This window comes from Magnusiomyces paraingens (assembly GCF_902498895.1).
Source record: "Magnusiomyces paraingens strain CBS 517.90 genome assembly, contig: contig1, whole genome shotgun sequence".
NCBI lineage: Eukaryota > Fungi > Ascomycota > Dipodascomycetes > Dipodascales > Dipodascaceae > Magnusiomyces > Magnusiomyces paraingens.
In genome coordinates this window covers 1,738,129-1,754,723 of record NW_022474067.1, presented here as the reverse complement: position 1 = coordinate 1,754,723, position 16,595 = coordinate 1,738,129, and the positions used below count along the sequence as shown (strand labels likewise).

At 43.4% G+C, this 16,595-nt stretch overlaps 1 protein-coding gene across 1 annotated transcript; it reads left to right on the top strand.

Moving 5' to 3' along the window:
• Window positions 1–199: 199 nt before the first annotated feature.
• On the top strand, window positions 200–5,734 carry SAPINGB_P000529 (uncharacterized protein; the record flags this gene model as incomplete). The annotated part of the gene is made up of 5 exons (XM_031995252.1): window positions 200–1,102; window positions 1,211–1,930; window positions 1,990–2,417; window positions 2,462–4,051; window positions 4,114–5,734. 5 exons carry the CDS (start codon window positions 200–202, stop codon window positions 5,732–5,734), a joined length of 5,262 nt encoding a protein of 1,753 aa, XP_031851143.1.
• Window positions 5,735–16,595: the final 10,861 nt, after the last annotated feature.

The window sequence follows — 16,595 nt, the reverse complement described above, 5'->3', positions numbered from 1 at the left end:
ACAAACCCACTCAACTTTGGGACAAACCCAAATGAAAAATTTTCACCACTGCAAATTTTTCTTTTCCTTGGGTATATAAGGAAGGTTTCTTCCCCAACTTTTATAATTTTTCTTTTCCTTTTTCTTTCTTCTTATATAACTGTTTTATCTTATATATTTCAATATATACTTTTCTTGGATAATATTTTCTATTATTATCATGACTTCCCGTGTCACAGTTCAACAGGTTATGGGCCGCACTTCGGCTTATATTAATCTTACTTCCTCTGAAAAACTCACTCCTCTCAACTATCATGTCTGGGCTACTAAGATCCTTTTGGGTCTTCGTGCTATGAATAATGGTGTCCACCTTTATGTCGAAGCTGGTACTGTCAATCCAGCTGCTAATGAATCCCTCGAAGACCTCACCGCCTCGCTTGATACCGTCGTCCATGATGTCATCCTCAACAATATTTCTCCTGAGTTGATCGAACATGTTAATGATGTGGCCATTAGAGGCCGTGACCTCTGGCTTTACCTTCATCAGGAGTATAGTCAACTTCAACCCGCCGATGTCATCTCACTTATGAAATCCCTCTATGCTGGCAATATTGATGTTGGTCCAAAGTTTGTTTCTTCTGTTCGCTCTTATGTTGCTACGTGGCGTTCCATCTACCAATCATTGTCGCCTGATTCGGTTGTGGCCTTCAACGCTTTGGCCTCAATGGGTCCCAATTGTGAGCGCTTCATCCAGTACGCCTTGGAGCACCGCTTTGATAGTAACAACAATACTGACAACCTTGATATCAACAACTTCATCCGGAACACTGATAAATGGGCCAAGTTGTTGAAGATTACTGGACCTCCTGCTACTCTTTCGACTGAAGCGTTCGTTGCTTCATCAAAGAAGTACAATAACAAATCTAAGGGTGATGGTATCAAATGTTTCCGTTGTAAGAGGCGTGGTCATACTTCCAACAATTGTCATGTCTCTTGGGAAGAGGTTCAGGCTGCTCGCCAAGATAATAAGGATGACAAGGAATCTAAGGAGGCTAAAACCTCAAGAGGTTGGTTTGCTGAGACTATTGATGAATTTTCTGAGATAGTTGATGATGATCCATTTGTGAGTTCCGCTTTTGTGTCCGAGACATCTGTTGTTTCTGAAAAAGTTTGGTAACAGTTGCTCCGAGTCGTTTGATGATTTGGAATCGAACTTTTTGATTCTTCTGAGCCGTGTGTCGGCGATGAAGATTGTTTTGTTGGTCAAGTTTCTGAGTATTGTTCAAACTCAGGACTTGATATTGATTCAGTTGGTAAACCGTTTGTTAGTTCCACTGATGATTCTTGTTTTAATTCTGAACCGTATGTCGGTTCTACTGTTGTTTGTTTGGAGTCTGAACCGTGTGTCAGTTCAGCTCCTATTTGTTTTGATTCTGAATCGTTGGTCGATTCGGATATTGTTCCTTTTGATTCTGAACCGTTGGTCGGTTCTTCTTTTATTTCTTGTTCTGATTCTAAACCGTTGGTCGGTTCTGATGATGATATTGTCTTACCTTCTTTTGATTTTTTGGTGGATTCAATTACTGAACCTTCTCCACCTAATGTTAAACCTATTGTTACACCAAAATCCCGTTTTTCTCCATTCTTTTACTTATCTTTTGTTACCATCATGTTGTTTTCCTTGATTTTAATTGTCGTCTGGCATCCTTCTTCAATCTTGGATTTAAGTCATTCAGTCCATCACGTTTTTGTTGCTGAATCTACTACTTCTGCTGAGGCCAACTTAGTTGTTGGGTCTGATTCTTTTGACTTTATCCATGATACTGGTGCTACCAGTCACATTTGCAATAACATCTCATATTTTTCTTCTCTTCGTCCCACTTCGGCTACCATTCGTGGTCTTGGTTCTGCTACTGCTGAGGGGTTGGCGACATTGTCGTTGATCTTCTTGGTAAAGATGACCAGCCTTGTGACCGCGTTGTTCTTCGAGATGTTTTATATGTTCCTAAGATTCCTCGCAATTTATTTGCTGCTCGTCGAGCTACTGCTGGTGGTTGTCGGTTCATTCAAGACCTTAACCATATTTCTGCTGTTGAAAATGGCAAAACTCGAGTCCACGCCATTGCCATGGGTGACTTGTACTTTTGTCGTTTCCGAGTTGTTTTGCCTTCCAAGCCTGTCCATGAGGTGTTTGCTGTTGAGTCGTCTGCCAATCTTTGGCACAAGCGACTTGGTCACGCCAGTGTGGACGTTCTCAAGAAATTATCTAAGTCACTTTCTGTCAAGCCTACTCATTTTGAGGTTGTGGATAGTCATAAGTGTGACGCTTGCTTGGGTGGCAAAGCCACAGCATTGCCATTTAATGGTACCACAGAAAAAGCTAGTCGTCCTTTGGAGTTATTTGTTTCTGATTTAAGCGGTCCTCATGTCGCTACCCTGTGGGTCATCGTTATGTCTTAACCATTATGGATTATTATTCCAGGTACTCTTATGTGGAGTTGTTGGTTAGGAAAAGTGATGCAAGTCTTGCCATTCGTAACTTTATTGCTAGGTGTGAATCTTATTTTTCTGGTGATTCTGCTGGTGATCGAGTTGCATATTTTCATTCTGATAATGGCGGCGAATACATTTCCAAAGACCTGGAACAGTTCTTTGTGTCTAAGGGTATCAAGCATACTTATACAGTTCCTCATACTCCTCAACAAAATGGTGTTGCTGAGCGATTGAATCGCACATTATTTGAGAAAGCCAAGTCTATGCTTTTATATGCTCATGCTCCTGAGTATTTATGGGGTGAAGCTGTCAAGTCTGCTAATTATATTAGGAACCGTCTTCCTAGTCGTACCACTGGTGGTGTTGCACCTCTTCAACTTTGGACTGGTAAACCTCCTAGTTATCACCATATGAAAGTATTTGGTTGTCAAGCTACAGTTGTTCTTCCTGGTGCTAAAAGAGAATCTAAGTTAAGTTCAAATACTGAAGCTGGTGTTTTTGTTGGGTATTCTTTGGATCGTACAGCTTATCGAGTTCTTCTTGATTCAAGCATTGTTGAAGCCAGGAGTGTTTACTTTGATGAGTCCAAGTTTCCATTTATGAAAAGTGATAAGGACTTGTCTATTAATGGTACTGGTGTTGGGTTTAGTATTGGTTCTGGTTCAGGGTCCATGTCAGGACCTTGTTTTGATTCTAAGGGGACTGGTTTAGGATCTAATGTTAGGGTTAATTCCATTGCTAGTTCTGATTCAAGTTCTGGTTCTAGTTTTGGGTCTCATAGATCTTTACCAGCATCCTCATCTGGTTCTGGTTCTGGTTCTGGTTCTGGTTCTGGTTCTATTTGTGCTTTACCGTCTCCGTCTCTGTCTTCTTCTCCGTCTCATTCTCCGTCGCCGCCTCCTTCTTCTTCTTCATCTTCTATTATTGTTCATAAGCCTCGTTCTGTTCGTCGCATTTTGTCTACACCTTCTGCTCCTCTTGAGTCTCCTACTCTTCCTACTCTTCCTTCTATTTCTTTAGTTCCATCTCTTCCTAGTTCTCCTATTCTTCCACCTTCAGATCATGATGTCTCTATATCTTCTGACTCTAGTCCTATTGTTTCTTCTTCGGAATATATTCCTTCACAATTAGACTTATCTGAAGCTGGTCCATCTATTAATGAATCTGATATTTCAGGTGATTCTGGGATCTCGCAACGAGGGGGTGATATTGGGTTTCAACCGTCTATCATTGCTTCGTCTCCCACTCCACCACCTTCTGTTGAATTGGAAGTAGTGCCACTTAGTCAAGAATCTCCTTCGTCTGATCTTGTTAATTCTCTTGACCAAGCTGGTGTTAGTGTTGTCACTAAGGATGATACTCAAGCTGTTTTGCCTAAATCTCGATCTCGTGTTGTTGCTGTTCGTTTACCTTCTATAACTCCTGCCAAACGCCCGAGTCCTGATGACATTGTTTCACCTCCTTCTAAACATCTTTGTGAAAATTCTTTGAAACAATCTCCAGTGTCTGCAACACCTGCAAAACGTCCAGCTGAAGAAGAGTGTATTTCTTATCGTCGTCTCAAATCTCTCCGCTTTGAGTATGATGATGTGGCTTTACTTGTTTTACAGATCCTAGTAGTTTTGAAGAAGCTATGTCTAGTGAAGAAGCTGAGTTTTGGCTTGAAGCCTGTGTTATTGAAATGTCGTCTCTTAAACGCAATGGTACTTGGGAATTGGTTGATCTCCCACCTGGTCGCAAGGCTATCAATAGCAAATGGGTGTTTAAAGTTAAGCGCAAAGCTGACGGTTCAATTGAACGTTACAAAGCTCGTCTCGTGTGTATTGGATTTTCGCAAGTTGAAGGTATTGATTATACTGAAACTTTTGCTCCTGTTGTTCGTTACGAGACTGTAAGGATTGTTCTTGCTATTGCTGCTCAGTTTGGGTTCCAGGTTCATCATATGGATGTCGAGACTGCATTTCTTAATGGTGATCTCAAAGAAGATATTTATATGAGACAACCTAAAGGCTTTGTTGTCAAAGGTCAGGAATCTAAAGTGTGTCATTTGAAGAAGTCTTTATATGGTTTAAAGCAAGCTCCTTTGTGTTGGAATGAGAAGATTCATGGTGCTCTTGTCAAACTTGGGTTTATTCGTAATGAAAGTGACTACGGTGTGTATACCAAAGGATCTGGGTCTACCATGGTTATTATTGCACTGTATGTTGATGATTTACTTATTTCTGGCAATTCTTCTGAGGTCATTGCCAAAACCAAGTCTTCTTTGTCATCTATGTTTAAGATGAAAGACTTGGGCCCAGTCGAGCAGTTCCTTGGCATGAGAGTTAAGCAGTCACCTTACCATATTACTGTGGATGTTTCGCGTTATATTTTTGATATGTTGGAGGAGTTTGGTATGCAGAATTGTTCAAGTGTCAAGACTCCTTTACCCACTCGTGATCTTTCTGATTTTTCCGAGTCTGACTCTGCTACCGATGCCTCCATGTATCGCAGTATTATTGGTAAGCTGATTTATGCTGCTAATTGTGCTCGTCCTGATCTTGCTGTTGCTGTTAGCTTTCTTTGTCGATATATGCAGAATCCTAAGTCTATTCATATGGAAGCTGCTAAGCATACTCTTCGTTATCTTAAGGGTACTGCTGAACTTGGTCTTGAATATCGAGCTCAGAAAGTCTACAAGCTTGTTGGCTATAGTGATGCCGACTATGCACAGGACAAGCAGGACCGTAAGTCCTTTACTGGGTATGTTTTTATTCTGTCTGGTGGTCCCATTACTTGGGCTTGTCGAAAGCAAGTTAGTCCTGCATCGTCCAGCGTCGAGTCTGAGTATATGTCATTGTCTGATGCGTCTAAGGAATGCTTCTGGATTAATCAGTTGTTGTCCCTTTGCAAGATTCCTGTTCCGTTGCCAGTGACTATGTTTGAGGACAATCAGGGATGTATTGCATTGGCTCAGAACCCAGTGTTTCATCGTCGCACCAAGCATATTGATGTTCGTTATCATGTTGTGCGTCACTATATTCGCAGTGGAGTGATTCATCTGGAGTATCTTGATACTCAAGTGATGTTGGCAGATATGTTCACTAAGAATCTTGGTCGTGTGAAGTTTGAGACATTGAGGGGACTACTTGGCATGAAGGCAGTAGGTGATTCTGCGACAAGGGGAGGTGTTGAGCATGCAATGTTGTCGCAGACTAGTGCAGTTGATAATGCACGTGAGTTTGGGTGGGAAACTATGGTTGACAATCTATGTTTATTTTAGTTTTAGCCGCATTAGGTTTAAGCCCTTATGTGACTGTGGTTACCCTCCTTAATTTGTTACAAAGTTGAAGTGTAATACAAACCCACTCAACTTTGGGACAAACCCAAATGAAAAATTTTCACCACTGCAAATTTTTCTTTTCCTTGGGTATATAAGGAAGGTTTCTTCCCCAACTTTTATAATTTTTCTTTTCCTTTTTCTTTCTTCTTATATAACTGTTTTATCTTATATATTTCAATATATACTTTTCTTGGATAATATTTTCTATTATTATCATGACTTCCCGTGTCACAGTTCAACACTAACGAAGATTTTTCTCACGAAAATTCATTTTCTGAACATATGGTAAAGCTCCAGAAAGCCTTTGCTCCAGGAACTCAGTCGCCCTCAGTGATGGCTCATCAAACAAGTCCGGTGACTCTTCCCAAACAGCTACACATTTTGGATGAGGATGACAGTGTGGATCTTGCGCTGTCTGGAACTGCTGAACTTATCCGCAAGGCTTCAGCTGTTGAAACCGCTAGCCAATCTGGTGATGACAATCAGGATGCGGTTGACTCAGAAACCAATGATGAAGACATGGATGGGTCTGTGGAACATATACTGGGTTTCGACGAATTGGAAGACTCATCAGATTCTGAATCTTCGTCTAGCGACGTTGTCATGGATTCCTCTACTAAGTTGGAGGAAGCTCCTGCGAGAGATGTCGGGGTGCCGCAAGTTTTAGGTGACACTCACGGTACTGCTACAAGCACAAATAATCCTGCCAGCAATCAACTGGTTTTGGCGGCGGCGGAACTTGTACGGGCCACCACCGAGCTAGTACAAAATACGACGTCAGCAAATCGGTCTGCCAGAATGGCTGAGGTGGGCAGTAGTAGGAAGAGACATCTAAATTTAGCGAGATTAAAATCTGCGCTGGAACGTGCTGGTCAGCCAGAAAATCGTCGTTTACATGCCGGTAGGCGGAGCCAAGTGGCTGGCTCCTCAGGAATACGGCAGGAGCTACCGGAGCTACCCCCAGCGCCCTCCTCTGAGAGGCTGTTGCTGGGAGCTGGTGGTTCTGATACTGTTACTACTGCTGCATCTGGTGTTGGAATATATGTCATGGTACTATCGTGTATTTCAACATTATCCCATAATATTTTTTTTTCCCAATTACACTCTCTACATTGTTACATTATTCACTAGCAACTACTAGCCCATTACCATTGGAGTTACAATAATTGTTACAATCAAGACTCCCTATTGCTAAAGAAAATTTTCAAGATGCTCTTTTAAATTTTCTTCATTACAGAAACCTTTCTTGTTTTCTTTCTCTTCTTTTTCTCGCTACTCTAAATTTACGCAAAACTGTTTTTATTAAATACTCTTTCAGCTTTCAGCTTATCAATCGTATTTACTTATTAACTCTTGCTTTTAGGTATGATAGCGAACTTTTATTATTTTATTATTTTATTATTTTTATCATTTATATAATTCTTATATATACTCTAAATTTACGCAAAACTGTTTTTATTAAATACTCTTTCAGCTTTCAGCTTATCAATCGTATTTACTTATTAACTCTTGCTTTTAGTCTTCTCCGCTATGTCTAATCACGGAAACACTACAGGAGTCAATGAAGGACCCTCATCCTTCGAGTCAGCCAGCACTGGAAGTTCTGTTGCCCACTCAACATCTGAGACCCATTCAAAGAACAACGCCAGCTCTTATGAGACATTCGCCGATCTCCCTGTTCATCGTCAAATTGATCTCGCTGACCGTTCTGGATTTACCGTTAGACAATTAACCATTGCCAACATACCAGTTTGTTCCGAAGGATGTGAAGCTGAATTAAAAGTCTTAGCAGACTTGACAGCTTACATTAGAAACTCAAACTTCAAAGCTAGTCCTCCCCCATCTCAAAAGGTTATGAGCTCCTTTGACGCTCCTCAAGCGCCAAATTTCAAATAATTTCTCTACAAAAGTGAGTTGGATTTTTGGATATACGGTCTTATTGGGCAAATTAACAGCTGCGGCCGGAGTTTTTGGAACAACTATATCTATAAGCCAATTGTTGGCCATACTGCCCTTCAGCTTGGTTACGGTATCAGGTTTGAGAGGGCCCTTGATGAACTACTCAAGGTTTACATTTTAAAAACCACGCCTGCAGCTAACCTGGCTGCAGCTGAACAGGCCCGGTGGGACACGTCGCCCGAGTTTCTAAAAACTCCACCTATGGATTCGGCGTCTGTGCGGGAAGAAGCCATGGGGGTCCTATTTGAACCTGGAAAAAGAATGGCTCGTATAGATCCTGAAATTCTAGAGCCCGCCGACCTGGGGCGAGTGCTCTCATTTTACCAACGTCTTAATCATATTGGTTTGCGCATATCCCCAAGCCCTGAGCTTAACATTGTATTTGCGATGACGCAAGCTATCTCAGTAGGAGTTCCAGGTCCTAGTTATTTCGCCGGGCTTACCAGCAGTGAAATTGAAACCAAAATACAAGCTACTGTTACTGAAGCTTCCAAGTGGGCCTCTGTAGTGGAGCAATATTTCTTTAACAACCCGGATGGCACCTTTCACCGTGACCTTATATTAGCAGTGCTGAATAACAACAAGGTTTCAGCAGCTGCTCGCGAAGATCCTCAGAGTCATCTCTGGGGGATTACCAAGTTTGTCGACATTTTCAAGTCAAGATCTGGAGGATGGAGCCCCTGTGATTCAGTTGAAATCCCAGCGCTAGTTGAAGCAACTTCTGCAGCCTTCGTAAAGGTCGAAGAATTATTGACGGTTCGACAAAAGTGGTGCCAAAGCAGGAACCCAAGCAAGAACCCAAGCAGGAATCCAAGCAGGAAACTTCGAAGAAAGCTGGCCACTCTGATACCAAGCATGGAAAAGGGAAGCAGTGGTCCAAGGGGTCCGGTGGCAACAAGAGGCGCAACAATGAAGACAAGCAAGCTAGAAAGTCGAACTCTGATGGTCAAAACAGAGTTGCTGCCTTGAAAGCTACCGAATACCTTGAGGTGGCTCGCGACGATGTTGAAACTCTTTGCTCTGTTGCTCGGGCTATCCAAGACATATTTGATAATGACGGCGGAAGCAGTGATTATTCGCCAGTTGCTTTTCTTCCACCTGCCAACCAAATCGCCTCTGTGGGTGAAACAAATCTTCCAAATGTTCTCGATTCTGGAAATGCTACTGGTCACCTTATCTCAGACAACAGCTACTTTGTGTCGTATGAGAAATACAGCAGCCCCAAAACTATCAGCTCCTATGGTGGTTCCGACATCGTGTTAGAAGGGGAAGGTAAAATTGCTGTTGTATTAAAGGTGACGGTGGCACCAATATTTGCCATATTGCTGACGCACTTTATTTTCCTGCTGGGTCTAGCAATTTGTTTTCTGATTCTGTCTGGCGCACGCACGATGTTTCTTTTCATACGGTCCCAAGTGGGGATTGTCTGGCCTATTTTGGTGAGGAAAAGGTTGGTAGGGTTGGCGGTGCCAGAGATGCCAAGTCTCACATTTGTGCCAACATTGTTCCGGTAAAGTTTACTAGGAATATCGTACCTCCAACTGGATCTTTCAAGTTCTCAGGAAATTCAATTGACTGGGATCAGATTTGCAGACAAGGACCAGAAGCTATGAGGAAGGTTGATAAATCAGCCTTCGCGGTTGGAAAGGGACTACCTGTCCTTTCACAGTCTCTCAAATTTATTGCAAAGGAGGCCGTGTTGAATTCGCAGGCACTTGACTGTCATGTTCGTTTTGCTCATTGCTCTTTGACTTCGGTGAAACATTTAGCCAAGCTTGCTGATCCTCCCTTTGAGGTGACCAAGCGTGACGAAGAATTGATCAAGGACTGTGTCATATGTGGCACGTCAAGAAGCATTAAGAGGTTCACTTCTCCGGATAAGCATATAGCTTCTGAATCCACGGCTCCGTTAGCCCAGATTCATGCTGATCTCGTCGGTCCCATAGGTCCTGCCTCTTCAGGGGCCAGGTACATGCTGAATATCATTGATGCATTTTCTGGTTACATCTATGCTTTTGCTCTGGAATCTAAGGATGAAGCTCCTGGGAAACTTATCCAGTTCTTTAAGCAGTTTGTGCCCAAAGCTGCTCGCCGTGCTGTTGACGGCAAGGCCACCAAGCTTATTACTGACAATGGTGGTGAATTTATCTCTGGGACACTTGGAAAATTTTTAGCAGACTGGGGCGTCATTCATATTTTAACTGCTCCTGATGAACACCAACAAAATGGGAAAATTGAGCGTGCCCACCGCACACTTCGTGAGATATCTACTAGAGCCTTGATGCAGTCGACACTCTGGGCCAATATCTACTGGGACTCTGCCTGGCTCTACGCTGTGCAGGTATATAATTTCTCCATAGTTAATAAAGCCGGTATCTCACCTTATGAAGCCTTTACGGGCAGAAAACCACCTATAGCACTAGTGCACACATTTGGCTGCCTAGTTTTTGTCATTAAATCTGAGTCTCAGAAACTCAAAGGGACCCTTCAGCCTCGGGGCGAGCCTGCTCTGTATTTGGGTCCCGACCCGTTAAATCCTAAGAATTTTCTATGCATTACGAGGAACAAGCGCATTCGGCGCTGTGTACACGGCAACTTTCGTGACCATGTCTTGCCTGGCGTTAAGTTTTTTGGCGAAAAGCCAATTTACGAGGGTGACATTCTCATTGACTACAGTGAGATTGGAAATCGTGACCCTGACTACAGTGACTCTTCCACTGATGAATCAGAAAGTGAAGATGAATCTGACTCTGACGACTACTCTCCCACTTCACTCTCTGGTGGTGGTGGTGGTGGTAACTTTGGCTGGACCTATGTGGGCTCTGAGGAAAGGAGCCACAGATCCAGCAGATTGGAGGACCAGGATTCTACTTCTACACCACCGACACCTATAACTGAAAACTCTTTTCAACCGTTGGAAGATGTTGATGTGGAGCTGGTTGCAGATGAGTCAATTAGTGTTGGTGACGACAAAGATACACTTCAGTCTGAGGACCATATATTGCTCGAAGATTCTACTGTTGATGATGGTGATTTGAGATCGGTGAACTCCAACGTAGCTGGTCGCCCTGGTTCCGAAGATACTGACGAAGATTTTTCTCACGAAAATTCATTTTCTGAACATATGGTAAAGCTCCAGAAAGCCTTTGCTCCAGGAACTCAGTCGCCCTCAGTGGTGGCTCATCAAACAAGTCCGGTGACTCTTCCCAAACAACTACACATTTTGGATGAGGATGACAGTGTGGATCTTGCGCTGTCTGGAACTGCTGAACTTACCCGCGAGGCTTCAGCTGTTGAAACCGCTAGCCAATCTGGTGATGACAATCAGGATGCGGTTGACTCAGAAACCAATGATGAAGACATGGATGGGTCTGTGGAACATATACTGGGTTTCGACGAATTGGAAGACTCATCAGATTCTGAATTTTCGTCTAGCGACGTTGTCATGGATTCCTCTACTAAGTTGGAGGAAGCTCCTGTTGGAATATATATCATGGTACTATCGTGTATTTCAACATTATCCCATAATATTTTTTTTTTCCCCAATTACACTCTTTACATTGTTACATTATTCACTAGCAACTACTAGCCCATTACCATTGGAGTTACAATAAATTGTTACAATCAAGACTCCCTATTGCTAAAGAAAATTTTTCAAGATGCTCTTTTAAATTTTCTTCATTACAGAAACCTTTCTTGTTTTCTTTCTCTTCTTTTTCTCGCTACTCTAAATTTACGCAAAACTGTTTTTATTAAATACTCTTTCAGCTTTCAGCTTATCAATCGTATTTACTTATTAACTCTTGCTTTTAGGTATGATAGCGAACTTTTATTATTTTATTATTTTATTATTTTATTATTTTTATCATTTTATATAATTCTTATATACACTCTAAATTTACGCAAAACTGTTTTTATTAAATACTCTTTCAGCTTTCAGCTTATCAATCGTATTTACTTATTAACTCTTGCTTTTAGTCTTCTCCGCTATGTCTAATCACGGAAACACTACAGGAGTCAATGAAGGACCCTCATCCTTCGAGTCAGCCAGCACTGGAAGTTCTGTTGCCCACTCAACATCTGAGACCCATTCAAAGAACAACGCCAGCTCTTATGAGACATTCGCCGATCTCCCTGTTCATCGTCAAATTGATCTCGCTGACCGTTCTGGATTTACCGTTAGACAATTAACCATTGCCAACATACCAGTTTGTTCCGAAGGATGTGAAGCTGAATTAAAAGTCTTAGCAGACTTGACAGCTTACATTAGAAACTCAAACTTCAAAGCTAGTCCTCCCCCATCTCAAAAGCTCCTGCGAGAGATGTCGGGGTGCCGCAAGATTTAGGTGACACTCAAGGTACTGCTACAAGCACAAATAATCCTGCCAGCAATCAACTGGTTTTGGCGGCGGCGGAACTTGTACGGGCCACCACCGAGCTAGTAGAAACTACGACGTCTGCAAATCGGTCTGCCAGAATGGCTGAGGCGGGCGGTAGTAGGAAGAGGCATCTAAATTTAGCGAGATTAAAATCTGCGCTGGAACGTGCTGGTCAGCCAGAAAATCGTCGTTTACATGCCGGTAGGCGGAGCCAAGTGGCTGGCTCCTCAGGTATACGGCAGGAGCTACCGGAGCTACCCCCAGCGCCCTCCTCTGAGAGGCTGTTGCTGGGAGCTGGTGGTTCTGATACTGTTACTACTGCTGCATCTGGAAGTGGCAGTGAACTGAGAGACACTGCTGAGAATGATCGCCCACGCTTACCGCCTGCACCATCTACTCAGAGGCTCCTGCTAGAGTATGGGCGAGCAGGGGATGCTACAAGCTTTGGGGACAATACAAGCGACGTGCGGCACAGCTCCGTGCAACAAAATCGACATATGCTACTTCCGGCTCCACCTTCGAGACGGTTGTTGTTGGCAGCTCCTCCTCCTTCTTCTTCTGAACATGATTCGCAAACTGCTGGGCAAGTAGTTGTTCGACAAACAAGCCAACACTCAGCTCCGGCAGAAGCCCAACAGCCTCTTGCTAATACTGGAAGAATTACTAGGTCTGCTGCGGGTGCTGCGGGTGCTGCGGGTGCTGCGAGAGTGCCTGCTCCGTCGTCCAGACACCGTCATCGAGAAGCCTCTCGGGACACAGTTGTTGTTAACAAAAGATTGGCTGATTTGATTGAGCAAAATGGCTATTATGTTCCTAACAGTGCACTTCAGCGGCTGGCGCGAAAAGAAAATTCTTCATTAATTCTAAATCGCACAAATTTAATTACCCGGCCTACTGATAACCTTCCACTAGTAAGTGGCGCGGCTTTGCAAAATAAAATTTTCTCCACCACCACGAAATCTAAAAATTTTTCTTCGGCTACTAATTTATCACAGAAAGTAGTCTCAGAAAATTCGACTTCAAACTCCTCACCAAGATTGGAAAATGAAGCCTCAAATGATTCTCCCACAACACCCTCTACATCTGCTTCTTTGTCCTCGGAATCATCTGCACATTCGGAGCCAGTGGTTACATCACCAACCTCCTCTGCTGTGACGTCTCCCACATTAGAAAGTTCTTCTTCTCGTCGTGATCACCAAACCACTCCTCCCTCGTCATCGAATCGCATGCTGTCAATAGCACAACGCAATATCTTACGCAGTGCAGCTGAGGCCATCTCAAGAATCGACTTAGGAGCTTTAAGAAATCTGCGAAAAAGAAATCGCTCTACAAGCCCAACCACTACAGCATCGGGCTTACTTTGGGGCTCTCGCTCTTCCGACCGGCACAGTGACAAACTGAAACTCTCGAACTCTGAGTCAGCTTTGGACTCGGTATCTAGGTCACTGCTGCATGGTCTGCCAGCTCGTGAGGGTTCAACACTGAGAGCCCCACACGGCCACCTCCAGGGTACACCGAATCTTAGATTCAACCCCACTCCCGATGCGGTTCCCTTTCTTTCTCACACTCACTCGGCAACACACAATGTCCCTGCTACGTCAGCATCAGTAGATGAGGACTCAGTCGTTAGCACTGACTCGCAGTCCCACTCTCCCGCCTCCACAACCGAAGCTGATGTTGAGGCTACAAGCGATGAAATCTCAATTGCAGCACCCTACAATTCTGACTCCCAGGGCTCATCAGAACACTTAGCTGACGGCATTGATTTCTTACATGAAACTTTTGTTTCTTCGCCTGCTGATGATGAAATTATTTTTGTTGATGAATCGGCAAGCCCATCAGGAGATCCGTCTGCCGGGGCTGTCGACGATGTCATTGGCATTGGCTGCATCTACTCGAACTCTGAAGAACCAACTGTGAAAGCCCGCATGGCGTCTGGAAGACTTGACACACTCAGCGCTATTAACATTAAGCTTCCAATTTTGAGGAATGACATCAAAGTGTTAGAATCTAGCAAACCAGGTCTCTGCTTTACGGCTCCTGATGTGGAGAATGTTAGAGCTCTTATCAGCGACAGAGATTGGGCAGATCTTAAGGACCGTCCTGCCTTCATTCGATTTCCGAATGTGGGAGTGGCGCTGCTCGACCCTGGCAAGAAGCTAAAAGGGACCCACGGTCACTTGCGGAAGCCAACAACAGAGAAGATAAGCGCTTCTGGTTCGATGCGGCCTATTCGGAATTTGCTGCCATTGATGGCAATCATGTATACCAAGTTGTGCCCCTCCCGGCGGGTCGCAAAGCACTTGGCACCAAATGGGTGCTGAAGAAGAAACTCAACACGGATGGTTCAATTGACAAGTACAAGGCTCGTCTTGTTGTTCAGGGGTTTCGTCAAAAGTTTGGTGTTGACTATGTTGACACCTTTGCACCGGTAATGAGATTCAGCACTGTTCGTCTCATTTTCGCCCTGAGTGCGGCGAAGAACTGCGAAATGCACCACGTCGATGTTAAAAATGCTTTCTTGAATGGAGATCTAGAAGAAGACATCTATGTCAAGCCACCAACAGGAATTGACCATAATACCCCTCCTGGCATGGTCTGGAAGCTGAATAAAAGCTTATATGGACTGAAGCAAGCCCCTCTGTGTTGGAACAAGAAGCTTGTTGACAAGTTGGAAGCTCTAGGTTACAAAGCTGCCAAGAAAGAACCCTGTCTCTTTACAAGATTAATGGCAAAGACTTCAGTATTATAGGTCTTTATGTTGACGACATCTTAACGGCGTCAAACGTACCGGGAGAATTCGAGCGGTTTTTCAAGGGCCTATCTGGTTACTTTGCCATCAAAGATGAAGGTGGTGTTAACAAATTCTTGGGAATCAGAGTCCAAGACTCCGACAGGACGATATCTCTGGATCTGGAACACTATATTGCTGACATGATTGAGGTTTTCAAATTGGGTGATCAAACAGCTAAGTCGATACCGTTGCCCAAGAAACATGGCCTTGATTTCCCACAGGGCCTCGATGCTCGTCCAGCTAACCAATCGCTATATCGCAGCATTCTTGGCAAGCTACAGTTTGCTGCTCAGACGGCTCGTCCAGACATTGCCTATGCTACAGGCAAGCTTGCTCAGTATTCGAGTGACCCTAGAGCCATTCATATGGATAGAGCTTATCATGTTCTGAGCTACCTCAAAGGCACTAAGGACCTGGCAATTGTCTATCACAAAAATGTACCAGGGGCCTCTCCGCGGCTTCTGAGAGGCTGGTCAGATGCCGATTGGGCAAACGATCCTGACAGGAAGTCTATCTCAGGCTTTGCATTCTCTCACGGTCCTTCAACCTTCTCTTGGAAGTCGGCCAAACAGAAGCTGACAGCAACTTCCACAACCGAGGCTGAGCTGATTGCCGCTTTTTCTGCCACGTGTGAGGCAGTTTACTTCCGAGATCTTTTGGAAGAACTTGGTGAATCTCAACCAACGACTGTCATCATGGAGGACAACAAAGGTGTCCTGGATCTCATGAAGGACAGCAAACATCACGAGCGGACTAAACATATTGACACCAAGTACATGCGCACCAGAGACCATGTCAAAGCCGGCGATACCCGTCTTGAAGCTGTTGCTTCAGCAGATAATGTGGCAGACATTTTTACCAAAGCTCTGGCTAAGCCGCAGTTTTTATATTTGAGGAATCTTCTGGGTATGAGTACCCGTCCTCAAGTTGAGGGGGAAATGGACTTGATGCAGTGCTCGTCTCGTCAAATAATACCTCCATCGTTACGCCGCAGTCATTTTTGAAGACTCGACGACGCAAAGATCAAGAGATTGAATCTTGATAACGGGCTATTGTTGCAGGGGGGCTGTTGGAATATATGTCATGGTACTATCGTGTATTTCAACATTATCCCATAATATTTTTTTTTCCAATTACACTCTCTACATTGTTACATTATTCACTAGCAACTACTAGCCCATTACCATTGGAGTTACAATAATTGTTACAATCAAGACTCCCTATTGCTAAAGAAAATTTTCAAGATGCTCTTTTAAATTTTCTTCATTACAGAAACCTTTCTTGTTTTCTTTCTCTTCTTTTTCTCGCTACTCTAAATTTACGCAAAACTGTTTTTATTAAATACTCTTTCAGCTTTCAGCTTATCAATCGTATTTACTTATTAACTCTTGCTTTTAGGTATGATAGCGAACTTTTATTATTTTATTATTTTATTATTTTTATCATTTATATAATTCTTATATATACTCTAAATTTACGCAAAACTGTTTTTATTAAATACTCTTTCAGCTTTCAGCTTATCAATCGTATTTACTTATTAACTCTTGCTTTTAGTCTTCTCCGCTATGTCTAATCACGGAAACACTACAGGAGTCAATGAAGGACCCTCATCCTTCGAGTCAGCCAGCACTGGAAGTTCTGTTGCCCACTCAACATCTGAGACCCATTC